This window comes from Phalacrocorax carbo, chromosome 2 (assembly GCF_963921805.1).
Source record: "Phalacrocorax carbo chromosome 2, bPhaCar2.1, whole genome shotgun sequence".
Taxonomy (NCBI): Eukaryota; Metazoa; Chordata; class Aves; order Suliformes; family Phalacrocoracidae; genus Phalacrocorax; species Phalacrocorax carbo.
Window position 1 is genome coordinate 137,993,081 of NC_087514.1, and position 21,750 is coordinate 138,014,830.

The following is a 21,750-nucleotide window of genomic DNA, read 5'->3' on the forward strand; positions in this document are numbered from 1 at the left end:
TTTTACACATCTGCTTTTTGAAGAAAAACTGAAATGTTTGCTCACATATTCAACAACTCAAGTATAATTTACAGCTATGAATTTTTATTTTTTACACAGGATTATGTGGTTGATAAATGCACAAAATATTTTCTCATTCACTTTGAATTTTTCTGAAAGGGGCATTGATTTCAAAGGACTTCACTGTGATCTTTCACTTATAAAACTGTGCTACTGTGCTATGTACACATAAAAATCTTTTTTTAATAAACCTTTCATTAGTATTTTGTACTACGCACGGTCCACATAAAATGCTTACAATATATAGCATAGCTATTGTTCACCCAGTCTCAGTGTACCAGCATTGAAGAAATGTGACAACGTAACAAGTGCTTCATGAAAGGATTTTTAAATCAGTACAATATCGTGCTCAAATTGAGAAAAATATTTTAAAAGCAAATAATAGATATTTTCATATACCCTACTGAACTTCACTTTATTTGCATAACCCCCTGTATTCTTTTGTGTGAAAAAGAAAGCTTTTTTCAAATTCACTTTGCAATATTCTCTTCATTAAATACCCATACACTCTGAATTAAAGCCAATATAAATAATCCAAAAATAGGAAATAGAGTAAATGTTTAAAAATCAAATTTTCTACAAAATCCCCTACACTTTCTTTCTCTGCTTCCCTGGCCAGTCATTTTCCCCTCTACAAAACACACAAAGACAAAAATCTCCAAAAACTGCAATAATAGCATGGCAAAGGCATCATCAGATCAAAGACAGATGGATATAATTTCTCAACGGAACGCACAGTGCATCTCAGAAAGAGGATTCATCTAACAGAACACACTGCTGCATTAGCAGAAGAAAATGTTCATGTGACTCTTCTCTAGGGATTCATCTCCAAATAAGAAGTAACCATTTTCTCATTATGATTGTTTAACCTAAGTAAATACTTTTTTCCTTGCTGACGAGGCTGTGGTTGCTAGGAAAGCCTTTGGTTTTTAGCAGTTATATGTAAGATGTGAGCACTGGTAAGGTTAGTGCACGTCCTGTCTTCTGCTAGGTAGAAATTAAAAGCGATAATCTACCTATCCACAGTATGCAACACTGGACTGACACGGTTTTGGTATTTATGGGATAATGGGATATACAATATTACAATCAGTATTCTTAGGATTGCTTAGTAATAACATGATCTAATTCCAGGACAAAGAAAACAAAAAAGGAAAGCATTTTCAGTTTTTAAAGACACAGGAGTTCTAATGTAGAAATATACTATTTACAATCACAGTTTTATTTCTTGGGAAAGGCATATTAAAATAATAAAAAGGTTGAGAGTGGGAGACGAGGTAGGTTACACTACTACATCCCAACAGCTTATATGACCTTCAGCAGAAGATTAAGTCTCCTTTGAGCCTTAATATTCTCATCTGTAAAGGAATATATTTTTACTAACCTATTTCTGTATCTAAAATCTTATTCACGTAACTGCTTGCATTTGAGCAGTGCTTATCAGAACTCCATTCTTGTAAACTGTTTGGGATCCGCTAAGTAACACAAAATAAAGCATCACACTATTTCTGACTGATTTACTGTATTTTCACAGCTTAGTCCTAAAATCTACATCTGACTTCAAACAGTATTAATTTAGATTGTTTCTGAAGTGATTGTCTATAAACACAAGTGTTTATACATTCCCCCCAAAAATGTTCCCCCTTTAAAATTACACTTTGCCATCTCTTACATCTTTTCCATTTTGTATCTACAGCATGGTATCTCCTGACTGCACACCTTCAGCCACGTTTCAAGGCACAGTGAGGGAGTTAGCAACGCTGCGTTGAAATAACCAGAACATTATAAAATTAAATACAGATCTAAAGGCACGATTCTGATGCTGAATGTTTTTAGTATTTATTGTCATTAATTTTTAGCGCTTCAAAGCTGTTTAGTTTGGCAGAAGAAAAATTGCATTCTCCTAGAATGAGTTAAAAATATCTATATGAAAGTTTTCAGATACTAATAGCTTCTATCTGCATCTGCACAGATCAGAAAATGTAAATAACAAAAGCATGTTTTGATGTATCAAAACATAAGTTGCATAGTGATAAAAATGAAACTCTACTAAACATTTTTAAACACTTCCTTCATACTGCGTTTTATTGGAATATAAACTCTGGATTGTGGAACAAAAATCCACCGATTCTGAAGTTCCTGGGGCATGACGCTGGGAAAATGGACGAATATACACTGTACCTTGGTTAAAGATGATGCCTTAGCTGTCTGGCAACAATCTTGTCTGCTGAGACTGACTTAGGACAAAATGTGAAGCTTACACACAACACAGTACAGAAAACAAAACTGGCGTTCTTAATTCCTAATTCCGAAAGAAAACCTGGTTAAAATGGAACCAGTAAAATGAGAGTAAGCCCTCAAGTGCATACTATTACTTGTGTTCTTTTGTGTAGCAACATAAAATGACAGAAAATCCACTGTCAGATTGAGAAAATAAGAAAGTGACACAAAATAAGGAGTACTTTCAACTCAATTAGAGAATGAAATTGTTTGGTCACAAAGGGTGTCATGCTGACAGACTCGCAGCCTTTCAGTAAATGCACTTACAGAACAATCACAATACGGACTTTGACAGAGCAAAGGATCCGCACGGCACTGTCATTTACAAATATCATCCACTTCCATCCTGATGACGGCTTAACTGTACAAGTTAAACTATTGGGCTGGGCAGAGGGGAAGGGAAAGAAACCACCTCCTCCATTTTAAAGATTCAGTTAAAATTGGTACCTTTGTTGATTCAAGGTCACAACTTCAAAACAGTCCTTAAACTAGCAAATATTTTATCTTGCTATTATCTGTGGATAACTTTATTTTTGTAGTTAAGTACACGATTTACAAATGCAACGAAGCGCGCAGCCATCGTCAGTGGCCTGGCTAGAAGTTGTACTGAAAACTTTGTGAAAATAAAAACAGAGCTCCACACAAAGATAAGCTAACCTAACCTCCTAAATTACCTCTAACTGACAGGTAATTGCTTACTCTCTGTTTTAACAAGCCTAAAATTACTTTATGCATCAAAATTAGAAACCGCTGTGTTCCTCATTCCAGCAATTAATGAGGACAGATATATGCCCACTATATACAGAGAAAATGGGGTGTGAAAAGAAAGGTGAATTCTGAAGGAGGTAGGTTAATAAATCAAAAAATGATAAAAGTAAACATTTTTCACTTATAAAAATATGGAATGCAAGGCAGCTACATCTTCACAGCAAGAAGGCTTGATTAGACATTTCCATACCTGAAATACGTCTGCTTTGTTCTCTAATAAAGTGATCTCCATCTGCTCATGCCCTTGGATTGTTTTTATTAGTTTTTTAGCAGTACAGCTGGCTGTGCTCAAACCCTACATAACTCTGCATTTTCCTGTTCATAATTTACTAATTATGCTCTAATCAATAGTGTAGATACTGATTTTACAATGTAAATGAGATAAATGAGATAATGGCTGGGGTTAATCTCATTTTATTTACAAAGCCCAGCACACACATCCAATTTCATTACATTGCATCTACCTGCACAGGAGGGAGTCTTATCAGTTGGCCTGCAGAAGTCTTCTTATGAGCACTGGGGAAAAAGACCTGTGCTTTTACAGAGGAACAGTGAATACAAAAGCTGCCCATCACTGGCACATTTGTAAGTCACCAGTTAATATCATTGAAAACCACAAAGAGCTGATTCAGCCAGAGTGAAGAAACCTATTTTGCATTCACAAGACAGCATCACCCATCTATAGCTGTAAAAGTAATTACCTACATGTCCCTGAAACACAACATTAATAAGCTAATCTTTAAATACAACTTTCCAAATATGCTTCAGAGACTACAGAAAATCTCTCACTTATGTACACATCACTGCACATCATCTGCAGTGTCATGCCAAAAGGTACAAAATTGCAAAATATATATACTACTCCCTATTCATCACAACAGCTTAGAAAGATTTACTTCAATGGCAAAAAGATATAAAACGTTGATAGACTATTGACAAACCATCATCACCATTCAAACTTGTCATATAAGTCTGGCAAGCTCAAAATTAATTAGAACTAAATTAGAAGCAATCTGATCCAGAATTTTTAAACTCTCAGAGAATGGTGGCGAGACGGGTGTGCATTCACCCACCCATTAGCTGGGGGGATGCAACAGGACGGCTGTTCCAGCACCTGTGTGGATTCGACTTTAACTACTGATAGGAATCTTCCCTTGTTGGCTTGTTCTGGACCCCAATTGTGACTAAAGGCTTTTAACCCCTGAGGGAGTGATGCTTCTTCTCAGGCACTGGTCTCTCTCTCCCCTTTAATCCCTCAGTGTCCAACTGCTGGGCTCCTCTGAAACTGCAAACAGCCAGAGACATGCACAAGTGGGTTCACTTTAGATTGCAGCACATTCCTGGGTTCCGATGAACAACTTAAAACCAGCTATGACATTTTAAGGCACTGTCGTTTCTTGTTCATGGCTGTATGATAGATCCGATGGAATGGAGCAAGTAAGCATTCCCCAAAAAAGAGAGTAAGCTGGTATAGCTCAAGTGAATTCAAACAGCAGAATGCAAGTTGACTGACTTTGGACTGGAGCAGGTGAGGAGTGCTCTTGTGATACCTTAATTGCAACCAGACCATGGAAGTGATGAATTCTAGTTACAGGACTGAATACTATGGGGTGGGTTATAACAGCAACTCTTACATGTAATGTCAAAGAAGGTGCTTTCCTGTGCCATTATTTGAAGGATAAAATTAATTAAAGATCTCATGGCGGAGTAACTGTATAATCATACACTTACTGCATTGTTATTAATGCTGTCCAAGACTACATTTATTCTACTTACTGAGGGAGGACCCAAAATAATAGTACTTTTACATTATAGAATATGTGGAAAACATTATTTTTAGTTATCTATTCTGACATCTCTTGAAACAAAGCGAAGAGAAGCGGAGATAAGTCTTCATATCTTACCCTGCCGTTCTACACCAAAACTCTTTGATTCAGCCTCATGGATTCCAACTAAAACTGCTTTAATTTTGCTGTGATATGTCATTGGTCAGGCACAAAACAAAAGTGATGTAGTGCTGTATTTAGACTCTAATTTAAAATATAAGGTCTAGGACCTTAGCAACTCTTTTGTTTTTAGGAAGAATACTATCAAAAGAGAAAACCATATTAAGTATTAAATGGAAGAAGCTGGGTTTCCTCTTCCTGATTTCTACACTTTTCTATTTCTACACTTGCCTATAAGTGGCATATCAGCTAAAAATGGATGGTCAAGTCATCTTGCAGTTTCTGGTCTACAGAACAGTTTTATGAATTAACACCAGGATAATTTACAAGTCTTCTCACATAGGCCAGCCAAGCTAAAGGTGACTTCAGCATCAGAGTGTGACAGATTCCAGCACTAAAATTCTTATGTGAAGGCACATGCATACAATACTGACTATAAACCAGGATATAGCCCTATTATAGAGCCTGTTCAAACACAGGTACTGGCTATTCTGAAAGGCTCTGTGTCTCCAAAGATGCTCACAATTCAGCTGGATGTAACTGAGAAACTTAATCTAATTTCAAAGTTAGATCTAACTGCTTTGAGTGAGCAGCTGGAACAGATGTCCTCCAGAGGCTCATTCCAACCTAAATCTTTCTGGATTCTAATAGTTTCAAAATTCTCAGTTAAAGTAAATGAAATATGCTTTCTGGGTAGCATAATGTTGCTGGTATTACACAAAGGAATTAAAAGCCACATTCAAATTTCTGTTATGCCAGGTACAATGTAAGCATACAAAAGGAAGTCCCTGACTTCCACAGTTCATAATGTTAGATGAGCCAGTATGCTCATCTGTTATGCCTGGAAGAGAGAGGGGCATGGCTATTGCTGAATGGTGAGAGAATATACCAGACGGAAGATGATTACTACATTCTGGTTTTCCTGTCTACCTAATAGTACTGATGAAGGCTGAATGGGCAAGATGGACACACGGCCTGACAGAACAGGATGAGCTTTCTGATCGTCAGCTAATAGTAATTTCAGGATAAAGTACCTATATGGTTTTGGATGTGGGAAACTGTATGGTCTGTAACTTCCTCAAATTTCTGTCCAAACTCAAGGGCGTTAATAAAATGACCATTTTTTTCTCTTTAGCGTACAATAATCATGTGGATAAACCTTCATTCACTTAGAGTATCTCTGTTACACTTTTCAGCATCTGCTGCATGAAGTAAGTTTTTAAAAATCATGTATTTAACACTATTTATAACACATACCAGCGTGAACTGCTATGGTTGTGACCTTTAGGAAATTCTACTTTAAAGCAAAAAAGGTAAACAAAACATTTTACTGATAAATTCAAAAGGCAAAAACCATTTTATGTAGCTTCAATTCCCATTCCCCCCATATACTTATCCTCATGTATCCTGAACATCAACTACTTCACTTTAACAGAACGGACGAATAGTGTCAATCATTGATACCACAAATCAGCAAAAGAAAATAAGCATTCATCTGCCAGACATTTGTGTTACTAAATTTATTATGCTAAACCCAAAACTGCCACCTCTCCTACATGATTTTATTAATGCTTTTTATAACTAAAAATTTTTAGTCTTAAATTCAGTTTAATACTAAAACAAACAACCACCCAAAAGCTTAACACTAATTATTTACAGGTAAGGAAGAATCTGAATTGGCTATCGTTATGTGACATTTCTACGTAATCCTGATTTTTTCCACTGTTTGGTCCACAATTCATCTCTTCAAAAGAATTTAGTCTGCATGTACACAATGAATTATACGAATGCTATACAGAAACTTTATTTACTATACCTGTACGTGAACAGCTTCCTTTCAGCAAGAAGTGTTCACTTCTCTCTCTCTCATAGTACTTCAAAACTATAACACACATGGCTTTGATAAATTCTTTTGTAAAATTCATTAAGGGCCCACACGTACAAGGGGAATGTATTGACATAAACCCTATGCCAAATGTGTTTGAGTTTGTTAATATTATACAGCTACTGTATAAAACTTAGATTTACAGTATTTTTAAGTTTTAATTAAGTATTTCTGTGAAGACAATGCCTCTAAGACATATATTAAGATAATTCTAGACAAATTATGGCTCCCAAAAAAGTCCCAAGTATTTTATTTCTTAAGGAAGACGGGAAATTCTGAAAGAACCAGGAGAGCCCCCCTTGACAAACTGCAGAGTGTAAAATTTAAGAAAGCTATTAGAAAAAGCTGCATTAGTTTTTCTGAAGTACATTCTAGTCATAATACATGACTGCATCTATAGTGCCATTCTCAGGTATTCAGACTAGTATACTTAGCTATACTGAACAGTGTATTGTTTGTGAACTACTAGAGAAGTCCATTACAGATTTGAAGAATGAAAAGCTTCTTTCAAAAGTTCAAATATTGAGCCTTAACATGTCATTTTCAACAAAAAGAGGCAAGAGATCTAATGAATCATATGAAAAAGAGAGAGAGAGAGAGAAAGAGTATAAACTAATCTAATACCTAATGTCAAAAGAAAGTGCCAAGGAAGGAACAAAATCCTACAAAGACGCTGTACAGGGTCACAAACATACAAAATACAGCAGATCACCTTCAAGCATGCCCAAGGGAGTATCAACAATACTCGAACAGTTTTTAACACACATTAGTCAGTCCATAAAAGCCTCCAATAACAGGTATTACTCAACTTCTCTAACAAACTCCTCTAGTGCAATTATTATTATTGCTAGAAAAAAACCCCTTTCTATTGCCAAATCATCTTGCTACAGCTTCAGAGTTAATTTTGGTCTGACCATATTTGAAGAGCAACTTCTTTTTCCCTTCTTTGCAGCTACTTTTCTCTTCATCGTCTTTGTATTAATTTACGCTGTTTGAAGACACATTCCCCAACCTTCTCTAAATTAAAGAAATCCAACTATTTTAAGCTTTTTTATTCATTTGTGTCTCCTGTAGTCTTCTCATCATTCAATTCAGTTTGCTTTGGACTTTCTCTACATGTTTCTTGCCAAAATGGAAAGACTATGCTAGCTGAAGCTTTTCCAAGGCTGAGACACCAGTCTTCTGAATAATCAGGAGGAGTACTTTCATGTGTTAAATATAACACCTCTCTTTGTACATCTCAGGTATGATCAGTTTGATTCATGATCAGTTTTTGATCCAGAGTCCCCCATACCCTTTTTGAAGACACACCTAACTAGTTACTCTTTGTATCATAATCATGCACTAAAAAGTGATTTTCCTCTTCCTTTACTGCACTGCATGCTGGATAGTTTCTTAAAATTTCATTTTTACTTCTAACCCTGTAACTCCTTACATCACACTGACATCACCTGCAGATACAGTTCCTTGCCTTCTAAAATTGGTCTTTGCCAGCACGTCCGCTGTAATTAAATAGCTCTATTTTCCCAAACTCTATTCCAGCACCTAACACACTAAAGCAAAAATAAACAAAAATATAATATACTGAATCCAGGACAGTCCTGAGTGGAACCCAGTGAGTGGAATATCATTTGACAGTGAGTTCATGGTAGCTAGCCTGCTTCTCTAATCAGCTACATATTTTCTTGTAGCTTAATTAACAGAGAAATTCTCTAGCTTATTTAGCAGAATGTCACACACATAAGTATTTTAAGTGTTACTAAAGCCAAGACATGCTACATTTATCATTCTCTCCTACTCATGATACCTATACTGTGTTAATTTAGTAACTGATCATAAATCACAGTAAACATTACTTTCTATTTTTTTCCTAAACTCAGCATGACATATGGGCAAACACCTTTTTTTTTCTCCCCTCGTTAGCACAGCATTTCTATATAACTTTTTACCATACTTCAAAATTCTAGACAACTAAAATTGGTCTTTTCTTCCTAAAATGGATTCATTTATTCCTAAAGATCAAACTCCTGCATTAACGTCTATTTCCTAGTGTAAATTTCTTTATTTTAAAGGCGTCTTTGTGTGCCTTGCCAACACAGAACAGTAAGCATTCCTGACAGTTCAGACAAAAATCTTACTCTGACATCATCCCACCCCCTTTTTAAAACAAAACGACGTGTTAGACATCAGGTTAATTTTATTTAATATAATATCCAAACATGAAATGCCCTGGTAAGATATGACTTGTAGATAAGTATACATAAATTTGTATATTTCTCCTATTACTTATTACAGGATTTAATTTATTTAAGTTTAAAAAATATTTTCAAATGTAAATGTGCCTTGATAGATGACAAAATCCACCATATCTCAAGAAATTCAAATATTATATGTCATAAAGTTACAAGTGTGATTGCATTTATGCAGAATTTTTCCGAGCAAGTTCAAGATGAAAACGATGAAGATGTCAACACACTGCTACTGTAGATTTAAGAACTGGACTGGTACCATTTGTAGATCAAAGTACTATATCTGCATCTACCAGGATATATATGGACGAAGACGAAGATCTCAGCTGTCACGCTGTGTGATCAGTTCTTCATTCCTTCCCCAACTTACATAACAATTTCATATTTGTAATGTGAGGATATAAGCTTGTCCTGAATACCGCCAGAGAAGTAAGCCAAGTAAAACAAATTTCTGCATATACTCAAATTTTGCTTTTCCTTAAAAATTTTTCAGAAAGCAATATAGGTATAGTTCTATTCGCTCGAGCGTTTGAAGTCAGAAACAATCAGTTCATACTAATAAGCATAAAATCACTTTTCATGGCAAATCTATTCCTTCAGAATAGTATGTCTCAAGTGTTTTACAGGTCTCATTATCACTGAACATTTGTGGGTTTTTTTAGGAAACAATCCTTTTTACAATAAGGTCTATGTACAACATGGTGTTCTATATAGAAAAGTTCTCATTAAACTGCATATAAGTAGACTGGCGGGCAGATGGCAAACCGTTGCTTATTTCATTCGGTATCACCATAGAGGAACACACAATATTTAAGTCCCACAGGCTTCTGTCACTCTTCAGTGAATCCAAGCATTGTATAACAACATTTGCCAACGAAGCACAGGGGAAAAAGACATTACTTAATAGGACAATTCTGACAAGACATTTATCCGGGATTTTTCAACAATGCACATACGAAATGTTCCTGATTAGTGCAAAAAAAATGCAGGCAAATTAACTACCTTGTCAGTCCAAATAACAAACCAATCAGTTACATTCTATCCAAGCCTGACAAGCAAACTCAACTTTTTGTCATAATATGCTTATAGTAGAGACAAGGTAGCTGTTCTCCTTTACTTTAGGTACTCTATTGAGAGCTTTATCCACATTTAAAAATCACATTATAAAAGGTTTCCACGATTGCCTCCGAGGATGAGTTGTGGCAGAGTTGTGTCTCATGAAGGGAATCTACACAGTAAAGTGATAAGAAAAAAATATTAACATTGAAAGATCATAGCAACTCTGCTCTGTCTTATGAAACATTTTAACATCACACTAAATTCAAGCAATGTGTATGCTCAGATCCAGATACTTTAAGGCACTCATACCAAACTTCCAAGAGTCTCTGTAAGTGTCAAAGCATTAAACTGAGTGAAGTATAGCATCCTTTTAATTTTTTCTCAGTACAGCTCAAAGAGCAAAGGCAGTCCACCATAAGACAGAGAAGATAATTTTCTTTGTTCTTTTTTTTTTTTTTCTTTCTTTTTAAAACATAAAAGCAACAGTTTAATACAAATAGGCTTGATTGGGAAGCTGGCATTTTCCTCAGATTTGAAACCCACACAAATGCAGCTATGGGATTGACTAAATGACAAGCACAAACTATGTGGGTACTGTGTCACAGCCTTAAAAAAAATGCTTGTTTTATAGAATAGCATTTGAAAGGGAAATAAGTCTTAAGATTTAGGAAGCATTAGGTAAGGGAGGATTTCTTTCATAATGTGATGTAATAGTTCAGTACACAGAAAGCTTTAGTCACTTCTGAAACAATGTCTTTACGGAAATAATTCAAAAGCCTTCACAGCTTTTTTTTTTTTTCCTACTTGTACTTCCTGTCTCTTGACACTCTTATGACACAAGTACTTTTCAAGGATGCTTTTCTTTTTTTGAAATAAATACAATTTTAAAGTAATCTCTGCATTTAAACTCTAAAGCTCACTGCAATACCACAAACTGATGTAACTGATAGCACTGTGGATTTTAAGTGGGAAAAAGATCCATGCTGTGTTTAAGCTGTGCTGGCGTGTCAAATATACATCAGTTTTCAAAGAAAGACCTATATAGTCTCCACTGCATTTGTTTTGTTTTCTACTTTGAACTATATTAAAGTAGAATTGTAAATAAAAAGGAATTCTAAACTGCTGTCATACTTTCATAAAATAAAAAATAATCTGATGAACAGGAACCATAGTGTCGCCACATGTTCCAACAACAGTTCTTTGCAAACTAATTATAATTTTTGAGTGTAAGGATTTTGAGTCTAAGAATCAGAGGGACAGCAAGGAAGTAGTATATGTAAATTCATTTCAATTCTCAATTCATCTCTTACTCGGGACATGATCAGAATTTTAAATCAGGTGTCCTGAACCGCACTACTACAGTCTGTTTTTGAACTTTTTAAGAAAACTGAAGAAAAGCTGAGCTGCAGAAATAGAAATACTTTTTATAGTCATCGTATTACGATTACCTTCCCTCAGCAAGTGCAACTGGCTTTGTTCTCATCACCTCAGAGTGGGTGAGGTTGACACAGGTGCACATGCAAGTACAGAGACATGAAGGGTAGCATCAGCAAAAAATCTGAGATGAGCTCAAGGTCTTTGTGCCACCCCTATCCTCTCAGCAACAGGACGAGTAGCTGCAACTGCACCATCAGAGTGAGGTCATCAGCATGTGACGGGCTATGCCCTATCTGGGCTGGCAAGGTTTGGGCATGAATACAACGATCCACACTCTTAATACAAGTTTTTATTTCTGTTTCCCAAAATGAGTGTGTATGTACAGACATACACATATATATGTTTATGTACTTATAATGGTACTTTATATAAAAAACTTACTTATATTTATAAAATATTTTACCTAAAACTGTGTTTATGTAAAATATACTTTTATATATGAAACAAACTTCATAGTTGAACTAATAAAATAAGTTAAATTTTAAAAATAAGCTCACAAATTGAAGTAATAAAATATAAACAAGGCTCCCTGAGGAAACTTGTAACTATAGAGCAAAGCCAAGATCCTAATTTATTGTAGTACTTTAGGTAAGGCTGTAAGAACACAGGCATCAAGTAGGAAGTGTAAGTAACCTATACCTGGACTACTCCTATTCCTATAATATTTCATGGTATTGCATTTTTATTAACAATAATATATCAATAAATTTTAAGGAATATTTTAATATGTACTGATACATCAAAGGAAATTTTCTTTTTAAATGGTTGGACAATTTTTCCATTTCTACTGTTTTTAAAATCCGACTTGACATCATTTATTTTACATGATTGAGGGTTATCTTCAACCCTCTCATCTCCAAAGTATTTAGTTAAGGAATCACTATTGACTTTGTTTAAACACAGTTCTAACTAGCAACATATTGGTAAAAGACAATATAAACAGATAAATACAATAGCTTTTTTTTAAGCTTGTAACCCACAAAATCATCTGATAACTGACTACTGATTTTGGAGGACTACTTACTAAAAACTTTTCCTGGGACCTCCCACACTGGTATTGCACCCGTTCTATTCTCTGCTTTCCCCACCATCCCTCATCCAAAGAACTGCACCCATTCCTATAAATGGTTAACAACCTCCTGGCACTTACTCAAATGTGATGAAATGCACTATAGAGGTTTTACGCTGAATTGAGGTACTTATACATCCACCCTAATTTCTACTGACTGCAGTACCCAGAGCTGCCTGCAATATCTGAGCTTGCATTTTCTGCCTTAGATGGGAAAAGGTTTTACAGAACACAAAAATCTAAAAGAATGGCAGTGAGCAAAACTGAACAGCCTTCCTTTCTCACCAGTAAATGGAACAAACATCAGATAGAAAAAAAGCATCACAGGTAATGCAGTAACAGATGCTTTCAACAGGGAGGTTCTCAACTGCTTATTTTGTCCTTCAGAAGAGTTGTTCTCTCCCAGTTCTTCATTCCAGGACAAAAACAACTATGAAAGCAGTTCCCTTCAAGTTTCGGTACAAAGGGAGAGAAACTCATCAGTCTCTCTCACTCTGTGCCCTAACCACACATGGGTGTAATCTGCTTCCTCAGTCAAGTAAATATTATGTAATGGGGGGGCAAATTTCCTTTTCAAAGGAACTGACGGGACAAAAAACCCCAACACTTTCTACTGGAACTGCCAAAGGCCCTCTTCATTTGCTTAACAGTTACTGAAAAGTGCAAATTGCAGACAAATGTAATGCTTATGTTAGTAGTTTTGACCCTTGTTCTTTTCCACCCATTTTAGTACTTGCTTTCATCAGGTTAAATACCCTTTGTGAGAAGAATGTTTTTTGTTTGCTAACTGGGCACAAGTAAAATATATTTGCAACGATAATGTAAGCTCTGTGTATCTTCAAAGGTCTCAGGGTAGGAAACTGCTTCAGCATACCTTACCAATTCTGCAATATTAGGACTCTCTCACTGGCTAAGTCTGTCAAGCCTAAAGAGGTATTTGGGAAAAACTTTAACGAGGTAAGATGGTAATGAAAGGGAGGTAAAACAGAGTATTTATAGAGGAAGTGCTGACAAAGACCAATTTTAGAAGACAAGGAACCGTATCTCCAATAAACACCAAACCATCTGAAGGTGATATAAGTAATATGCATTTTTAAAATTCAGGCTGCACAAGGTATACCTCTTGATCCCAGGAACTAAGGTGTACCCGCAACTCCATTTAGTGGATTACTTCAATTCTTCTTAGTATTGATCAAGTTATAAATATTAATAAATGCTTCCCAAATGATTACAGATTTCTATTTGCTAATACACACACTGATCAGTCTGTAAAAAATTGGTCTGCAGGACAAAACATCGCATCATCTGAGGTACCACTGGAATAAAAAAGCTTTGCTTCATTCTAGTAACTGCAACACTGGAACATAAACAGTGACATTTAGAGCTGGTCACTGCGTAAATATGTTGACGGAGGTAAACAAGTAAGACTAACAGTTGTCCTGATTTACAGAATTCTATTCTCCAAGTACTACTGTGCCCACTTCAAAACGAGAACACATTTTCAAACTATTTCAAAGCCTAGAAGAAATGACATATCCTATACAAAAGATTAAATAAAATCTGTATCACATATGTGAAATGGTTTAATTCGGTAATAAAAGTGTCATTTTCCTTCATTTTGCACTGTCTTCACGAATACAAGCTTCTGAGAACACATGAAAAAAAATTCAGTCAATACACTCAATAATCTACATGAAACCCAGCTTTCTCTTCTAAGAGACTGCATTTACAGACCTTGTCACAACAAGGTCCTTGATGTTATCGAAGCAATTTCAAGATACTTTAATCATTGCCAGAACTCAGTAACCTGACAAGAGAAATTTGGGCCAAGAAGATTTCAGCAACTTGAAGGGAAGGTTATTGACTAATGTAATTTCATTTGGATGTGACTGAATCCAATTGATCTGGTTTTTGCAATGCATATCTTCCCTCTGCAGCTGTCTCTATCTGATTCAGTGTGCAAGTGCGAGGAATGGCTATCCCTTTCTACTTAAAGCAGAACTCTTCCTTCTTCCTGCTATTATTTTGAATGAGCACGAGGAGAGCATTGACAAGTTTAATCTCTGTATCCACTGTAAGAAAATAAATACTCAACTGAATGCCAACCCCCAAATTCAACCGAATCTTGTGACTGCTAGCATATTCATTATGTAGTTAGAAAAACAGGTCATAGAACATTATCAGTATTATTATTAACCAAAATTCTGAGTTAGGGCTTGTGTTACACAAGGTCATATGACAATACAAAACTAATTCTCAATCCCAACTGCACAATATCATCTAATCTACACTGTAACAGAGGATACATATTTTGAGTACTTAGATGCGTTCAAAAGAAAAAAAATAGCATAATAACTTATAAACATGGCTATGGTATGCATGAAATCATATCTTCCCATACAAATTTGGTTTAGAACAGTTTTAACAGAAAAGAGGTGTACCAGTAGGAACTCCACAATTAAATTTAAGTTTAAACAGCATAAATCTTAAAGAAAAAGAGTTGTGGTCTAGATCGGGAGTTAACAAAGCCTTGAGGGGAAGTGAGTGGGCCACTATCCACAGATCCTGTTCCCGTAGGTTGCTGCACTGCTAAACACCAGACATCTTGGTTTTATTTCATCAGAATTAAGGGGAGCACAGACTGACACTGACACCCACCTCAGACTCCGAGTAATTTACATATATCAGTCCATTCATTAACAAAGATATTTTCTCCAAAATTCAGTACAACTTTTTCAACTGGAGCCATTTTGTCTCTCATTCAGGAAGTGACCTTTTTCAGATACTTGGATAACTCAATATTGAGGAATAATGTAATCATCATTATGTGATAATGAATCTACCAGGATGTGGCAATAGATGTTGCCAGCAATATGTAGCTGGCAGGTCAAATTTTTTAAGATTACAAAACGGAATTTCATGAAAGGTCTCTCAGTTTAATTAATGATTTACTAGTAACTGGAATATAAATTCTAAATGTTAGGCCTAACTGCTGCCTGAAAAAAAGGTGTTGCTTCAAAAACAAGCCTTTTGTGGAGATTAAGAAAAATAAATCGAGACTTCAGTTTTAATATAAAACTGAATTTTATATTTAAAAAATACGTTAACATACTAAACTGCTTTTTACTTTCCTGTTCAAATGACTAAGAGTCATTTTCCTTAACATACTGTGATGCAGGGCAAATTTATCAATGGAACATTAGTACAAGTAAGCCAAACGTAACCATGTTACAAAGCCTGTGAGTTAAAATACAACTGAAATTGACCTGAAACAGTGGAGCTCAGCAGCTTAATGCACCATCTCCAATATAATGCCTTTACCACATGCCTAGTTCTTGTCAGTTTGTATGCTGTCTTGCTTTTGAAAGCGAACAGATGGGAAGTCTTATTAAATGCATACCAATCCTGACAGCAAAGTTAAGTATTATGTTCAATTATTTCACCCAACAAGACGGATTTACCATGCAAAAATGCCAAAGCAACAAAAGAAAAAGGGAAAGGCAATATAAGCACAGAAATGAAAAAAAAAAAGCTATTTTATCTACAGAAGTACACACCAATTTGACAGAATGTATTTTGAATTATGTCAAAGTTGGTCTTTTAAATCAAAACTTTGTACTACTTAAACAACTGAAATGTCATTTTCAAAATACTTCTGATCCCCTACAGAAGTACACATATGATTTGAAAAATAAAACTTTGCCTTACAAGAATGCCATTGGGTATTTTGTCACATAGACAGGGGTTTATTTCCTTCTTGTTTTTGTTTTATCTCATTAAGGTGGGATGAAGCAAAACAAAAAATTAGGAAAACATCTCCACTGCAGAACTAAGTTTGGCTTTACTCACTCAGCCTTGGTTTTAGGCTGCCTGCGCACACAAAACATGCTTGACCAACTAAATGTGACTAGCTGGCTTAAAGACAAAACTGAACTTTCCTCTGATAACCTAACTAGCAATGAAAATGGAGCTAAAAATCAACTGACAGTTGTTCAATGCCTTCCCAACTTTTTGTATAACAGAAGATTATGAGTTCTGCTGTAATTAAAATTTTTATGTCTAATGTATATAAAAGTTTTAAGAGCTTTGAGGTATCCATAGAAGCAGGAACATTCAGGCTGCTCTGAAGCAGCATGCAGCCCAGACATGCCTGTAGAAACACTTGCACACAGAACCCAGAATCCAACCCTCAGCATCAACCACTCTGCCTGCCTGATCCCAAAGCAGGCTAAAATGGGTTCGGATTCTACTGACGATAACAGTCAGAGTATCTTCCCAGCAAAATTCTCTCTTGCATAAACTGTGTGTAATTAAGACTTAATCTATCACTAAAGTCAGTCAACAGCATAAACTCAATAAAAATGTTTGTATTTTATATAATACACAATTTCTTTTTATAAGTACTGTCACTCAGTGTACTGTAAGAACAGTGTACTCTTTCTTAAGTACTACATAAACGCACTAGCACACCAGTAATATTTTCGGTAATACTAATACTTCAGATTTTATTGTTGTTTATATTTTTATAGAAAAGTAGATGAAGTAATTTTTGCGGGTTGGCTGCTTATCACTGGGGAGAGATGACTTCTGAAAAGAAAAATCTAGATATCATTGCAATGTTTAAGTTTTCGCACTTGGCAGTCACCATCACATGAGCCAACTGCAGAGCCACCGGACTCCATGGTTTTCATACGGCTGTTAAAGAAAATGCAGGCCTAAGCCTCTCAGTTAGTGTCAGTTATTGATGGTTTATTGACATCTGTGAAGCATTTCGAACCTCCTCTGTAATTTCAATATGTTAACATTGAAGCACGACTATCAGAGTGCCACAAAACAAACCGAAGTAGGAATTCTGGTTTCCCACTCAGCTGCTTTATCAAGCATGTGTCCAATAATAAATGTGAGCTGTCCCGCTGTAGGCAACAGGCTTCATGAACTATATTAGTCTGCTCAGCATAAAACACAGATTCAGGGCTAACAGATGGGTATTTTTTCTTCCTTTTTAAAGTAACTTCTTCAAGACACTTACAGGTTTTTCCTCCAAAAACTCCCACTCCTAGAAACCTTAAGAGTTCTACTGTGAGTCATTCAAGTCTCTACAGCATCACGTGGAACCTCTTTACCAAACTGCTGTTATGTCATAGCCCAGGTCAAAATCTGTGATGCGCTTGCTGCTATGACTGAGAAACGCAGAAATCAATTAAGATCACGATTCATTTCTAATTTAGCCTGAGAAGATTAATGACACTACTGAAACTTAATTGCTTATTGGAACATTGTGTCCAGAGAACAAAGGGAGGTGTAAGTATAGTCTCTTATCACTGTTACCACTTAAAAGTTACAGAAGAATTTACTACTCCTTCATCACAAAAGCTACAAAAATCTGTATCATGGCTTTCGATGAGGAAACCTTGACTTGGCACAGGAACTGCTAAGGCAGAATCCTGCAGGTCGCTGTGATGAAAGGGAAGGTTACCAAGTGAGAGAGGGATGATTTTTAAAATAATTTACTTGGAGCTCAGGGAAACTCCCATTGTATCAGAGATGAGGAAAAACAGTAGAAAGAATGTTTGCTTAAGCAAGAAGCTTCTTACTCAACTAGATAAGCAAAGTGAGTGGTGGCAACACATAAGAAAAGGAAACCAAGTACAAATTACACAGGAGTAGTATTCAAAGGTTGCTTGAGCACTTAAGGGCAAAATTCAGGAGGCAACCCCCCAGAGGGATCCAATGAGAAATGGAAAATAGTTCTACAAGAATGTTGGCACTGAAAGGAAGTTCAGAGAAAATAGATTAGATTTCAACCGATAACACAGAAGGGGCTCATACACTCGCCTTTGCGCTCAAAGCCTCAATCTGCACAGTGAAAACTTACTTGCAGACTTCTGTGCCTACCAGTGTGACTTGGGAAAGAGAAGGACAGCCAACAGCAGCACAGCAACATGTCAAGGACTACTCCGTCTGAATATATTCGAATCCATGGGGATTATCCAATGGTTCTGAAGGGAATGCTTATTACCTCTGTCAGGCTCCTGTGTAAGATCTAAGAAACATCATGACAATCATGTCAGGCCTCCAACAACTGAAAAACACTAAGATAAGCCCATCTTGAAGAGTTAAGACATACCCATTAAGAAAAGGCAGTAAGTAGGATGTAGGAAATCACAGGCTGGTCAGCCTCACCTCTGTCCTGGGAAAGATCAAGGAGCACGTCATGTCCTCTTGGGATTCATTTTCAAACACGTGAAGGACGAGAAAGTAACCCAGAGCATTCAGCAAAGATTTAACAAGGGTAGACAAGCTGGTCGTGTTTGAAATGACCATGATGAAATGACAGACTATGAGAAAGAGGATAAGAGCAGGGGTGGCAACACAAAGTGTATTCAGCATAAGGCTTTTCAAAGAGTCTCCCACAGCATTTTCCTTACCAAATTAGGTACAAGGCTGCATGAATGGGTTCAAAGCCAGTTGCACTGCTGGACTTGAAGAGCAACAGACAATAGCTTGAGATCTAGATGGTGTCCAATAACAGACAAACTATCACAGCGGGTGCTTTTGGGGCTAACACAGTTCATAAAAAAAAAAATCATCATAATGATACAAAATTCACCCTCTGCAACTTCAAGAATGACATTAAGTTAGGAAGGGTGGCCAACACATTGAACAGTAAAGCTTCAATCCAAAATTTGTTTGAGAAACTTGAGGACTGGACCAGCAGATAATCTTGGAGTTCATCAAGAAGTAGTATGAAATTTTGCATGGGGGGGAGGGATAACTCCATGCATCAGTGCAGACTGAGTAGCTCTCAGTCCTGCTAAAAGGACCTGGAGGTTAAAATCAATGTCAAACTCAGTACAATTCAATTAAAGCAGAACCAGCAAATCAACAGAGGTTATTATTCCTCTCTACTCAGAGCTAATGAGACTGTGCTTAAAATGCCATTACCAGTTTCAGGCCAACCCATTCAACAGAGATGAAAAAACAGAGTCCACTTAAAAGCTACCAAGATGGCAAGGGACCTGCAGTATACAACCTCTGAGGCAAGGCTGAGGGAGCTGGCCTTAATCAGTCTGGGAAAGAGGACACTAAGGGGCCAAGCGGCAGGATTGAGCTGCAACTCACAACCACCTGAAGGGCAGTTACACAGCACTTCAGACAGCGCAGCCAAACACTTCTCTCTTGCCACCAACGACATCACATGGCCTCACAGCCACAACCTGCAGCTTGGGAGGTTCAGAGTGGACATTAGCAGATGTTTTTTTCTTTACAAGGAGTAGTGCAGTGAACTCAGGGGGTACACAGGACTCAGCGGTATGGCGACAGTCAAAGAGTCAAACAAGAAGTTATGATAGTTTGTTCTTGATATTCTAAAACCTTTCATTTCAGGTATTAGACGAGTAATCCCTACTTCAGCCACTATTTTTAAGTATTGCTGATTCTTATTATTAGGATGGGAAGCAGCTATGTTGAAAAAACCTGCGATGTCCAGTGCCTGGGTCAGTACTGCCTTTCCATCAGCTACAAGGAATAAGAAATTTGCTTCCCAGCCCTCTTACAGACAGCATCTGACTGTCCACATGCCAATACTAGACTTCTAAGTGGTGTCCAAGACCAATTTATAAGCTGTCTTGTGCCCCTGATGCCATCTTAAAATTCAATGGTATTTGTCACAATAAAGACCCTTTTTTTTTTTATTGAAAGGTGATTTTATATAAACATTTCACCAAGTCAAAGCCAGTAAATGCTATGTGGGTAAGTTTTATAACTATGAGCATATCTAAAGCATATTTGTAGCCATCAAAATAAAAAAAAAACACCAAAACAAAACAGAAAACTAGTATTATTCGTGTATATTTACAACTCCACAATAAAAGACTTTGCACATGAAATGGCCTAAGTAAAAAGTTCCCAGATGTGTTTACAAACAAAATATAAAGTCAGTCAAAAAAGGAAAATGTGACACATTCACTTGCACAGTACCCACAAACCCTGTATTATAAAATACACATCTTAACACTGGACCATTTTTTTTTCTAAAGGCCAGAGAGTTTTTCACACTGATTGATAAACACAGAAAGGCTGGAAAGCTGTGTTTCAAAATGTATTTGCTCAACTTACAAGGCAAACATTTAATATATTCCATTATAATTTAATAATTAATTTTCAGTCTTCATTTTTAAAACTTTCTAAAACAAAAGTGATAGGTCTCTAAGTGGAAAAGGTCTAAGAATAGAATAAATCTGAAATACACAAAAGCAGGAATTACGTTTTTTTTTTTCAAACTAGTTCTGGAGCATGCACTACTTAGTTTTTTCAAACAAAGCCAGAAGCTAACCAATATGTATAAACAGATATTTACATTTATATAATAATCAAGCTATATAACAAAAAGCATCACACAGCACTTCTGAAAATAACTCTTTAGGCAGAGTATTTGTTATGACATGGTTGTTCTATGCCGTGGCTGAAAGCATGCGTGCAAATAAAATTCAGTTATACATCTTAAAAGCAATGACAAAGACTAGTTGTACTATATAGACAAATCTGTTAATTAATAGCATTTAAGACAATGCCAGAAGTTTGATAAAAGCATAAGATAAGATGCTCTGTTTGTAGAACTCTGTGCTAAATATTATATAAATCATTTCCAAGAGAACTAAAACAATCATTGAAATACCATGATGATGTATCGTGTTTACTTAACAGTTTTCTCAAGTAATATAAAAAAGGGCCCTCAACAAAATTATTTCATTATGACAAAAATGGATGTCAAGCAACAGAGTTTTTGCAGATTTATCGCAACGTCATTACCAAGTAAGTGTATTCTTGAATATTAATTTCAGCAGGTAGATCAATAACATAGCATAGACGAAGCATAAAGTCTGGTTTGTTTCAACTGAATCAAAACATGCAGTAACTTTTTAATATAGGAAAATAATATTTTATTTGTAATATATATATTCTCATGATATTACATCTTGTCAGTAAAATCTACAT

General features: G+C 36.0%; 1 protein-coding gene across 6 annotated transcripts in view; it reads right to left on the reverse strand.

Moving 5' to 3' along the window:
• The window catches only part of PHF14 (PHD finger protein 14), a 166,491-nt gene that overhangs the window by 55,844 nt on the left and 88,897 nt on the right, over positions 1-21,750 (reverse strand). Inside the window, exon 17 of one of the 6 annotated variants that reach the window (XM_064444537.1) lies at positions 9,119-10,416. The exons of the other annotated variants lie outside the window; for them this stretch is intronic. Coding sequence (XP_064300607.1) covers positions 10,404-10,416 — 13 coding nt within the window. The 3' untranslated portion in view covers positions 9,119-10,403. Of the gene's footprint in view, positions 1-9,118; positions 10,417-21,750 lie in introns of those variants that run through there. 6 annotated transcript variants of the gene reach the window in all.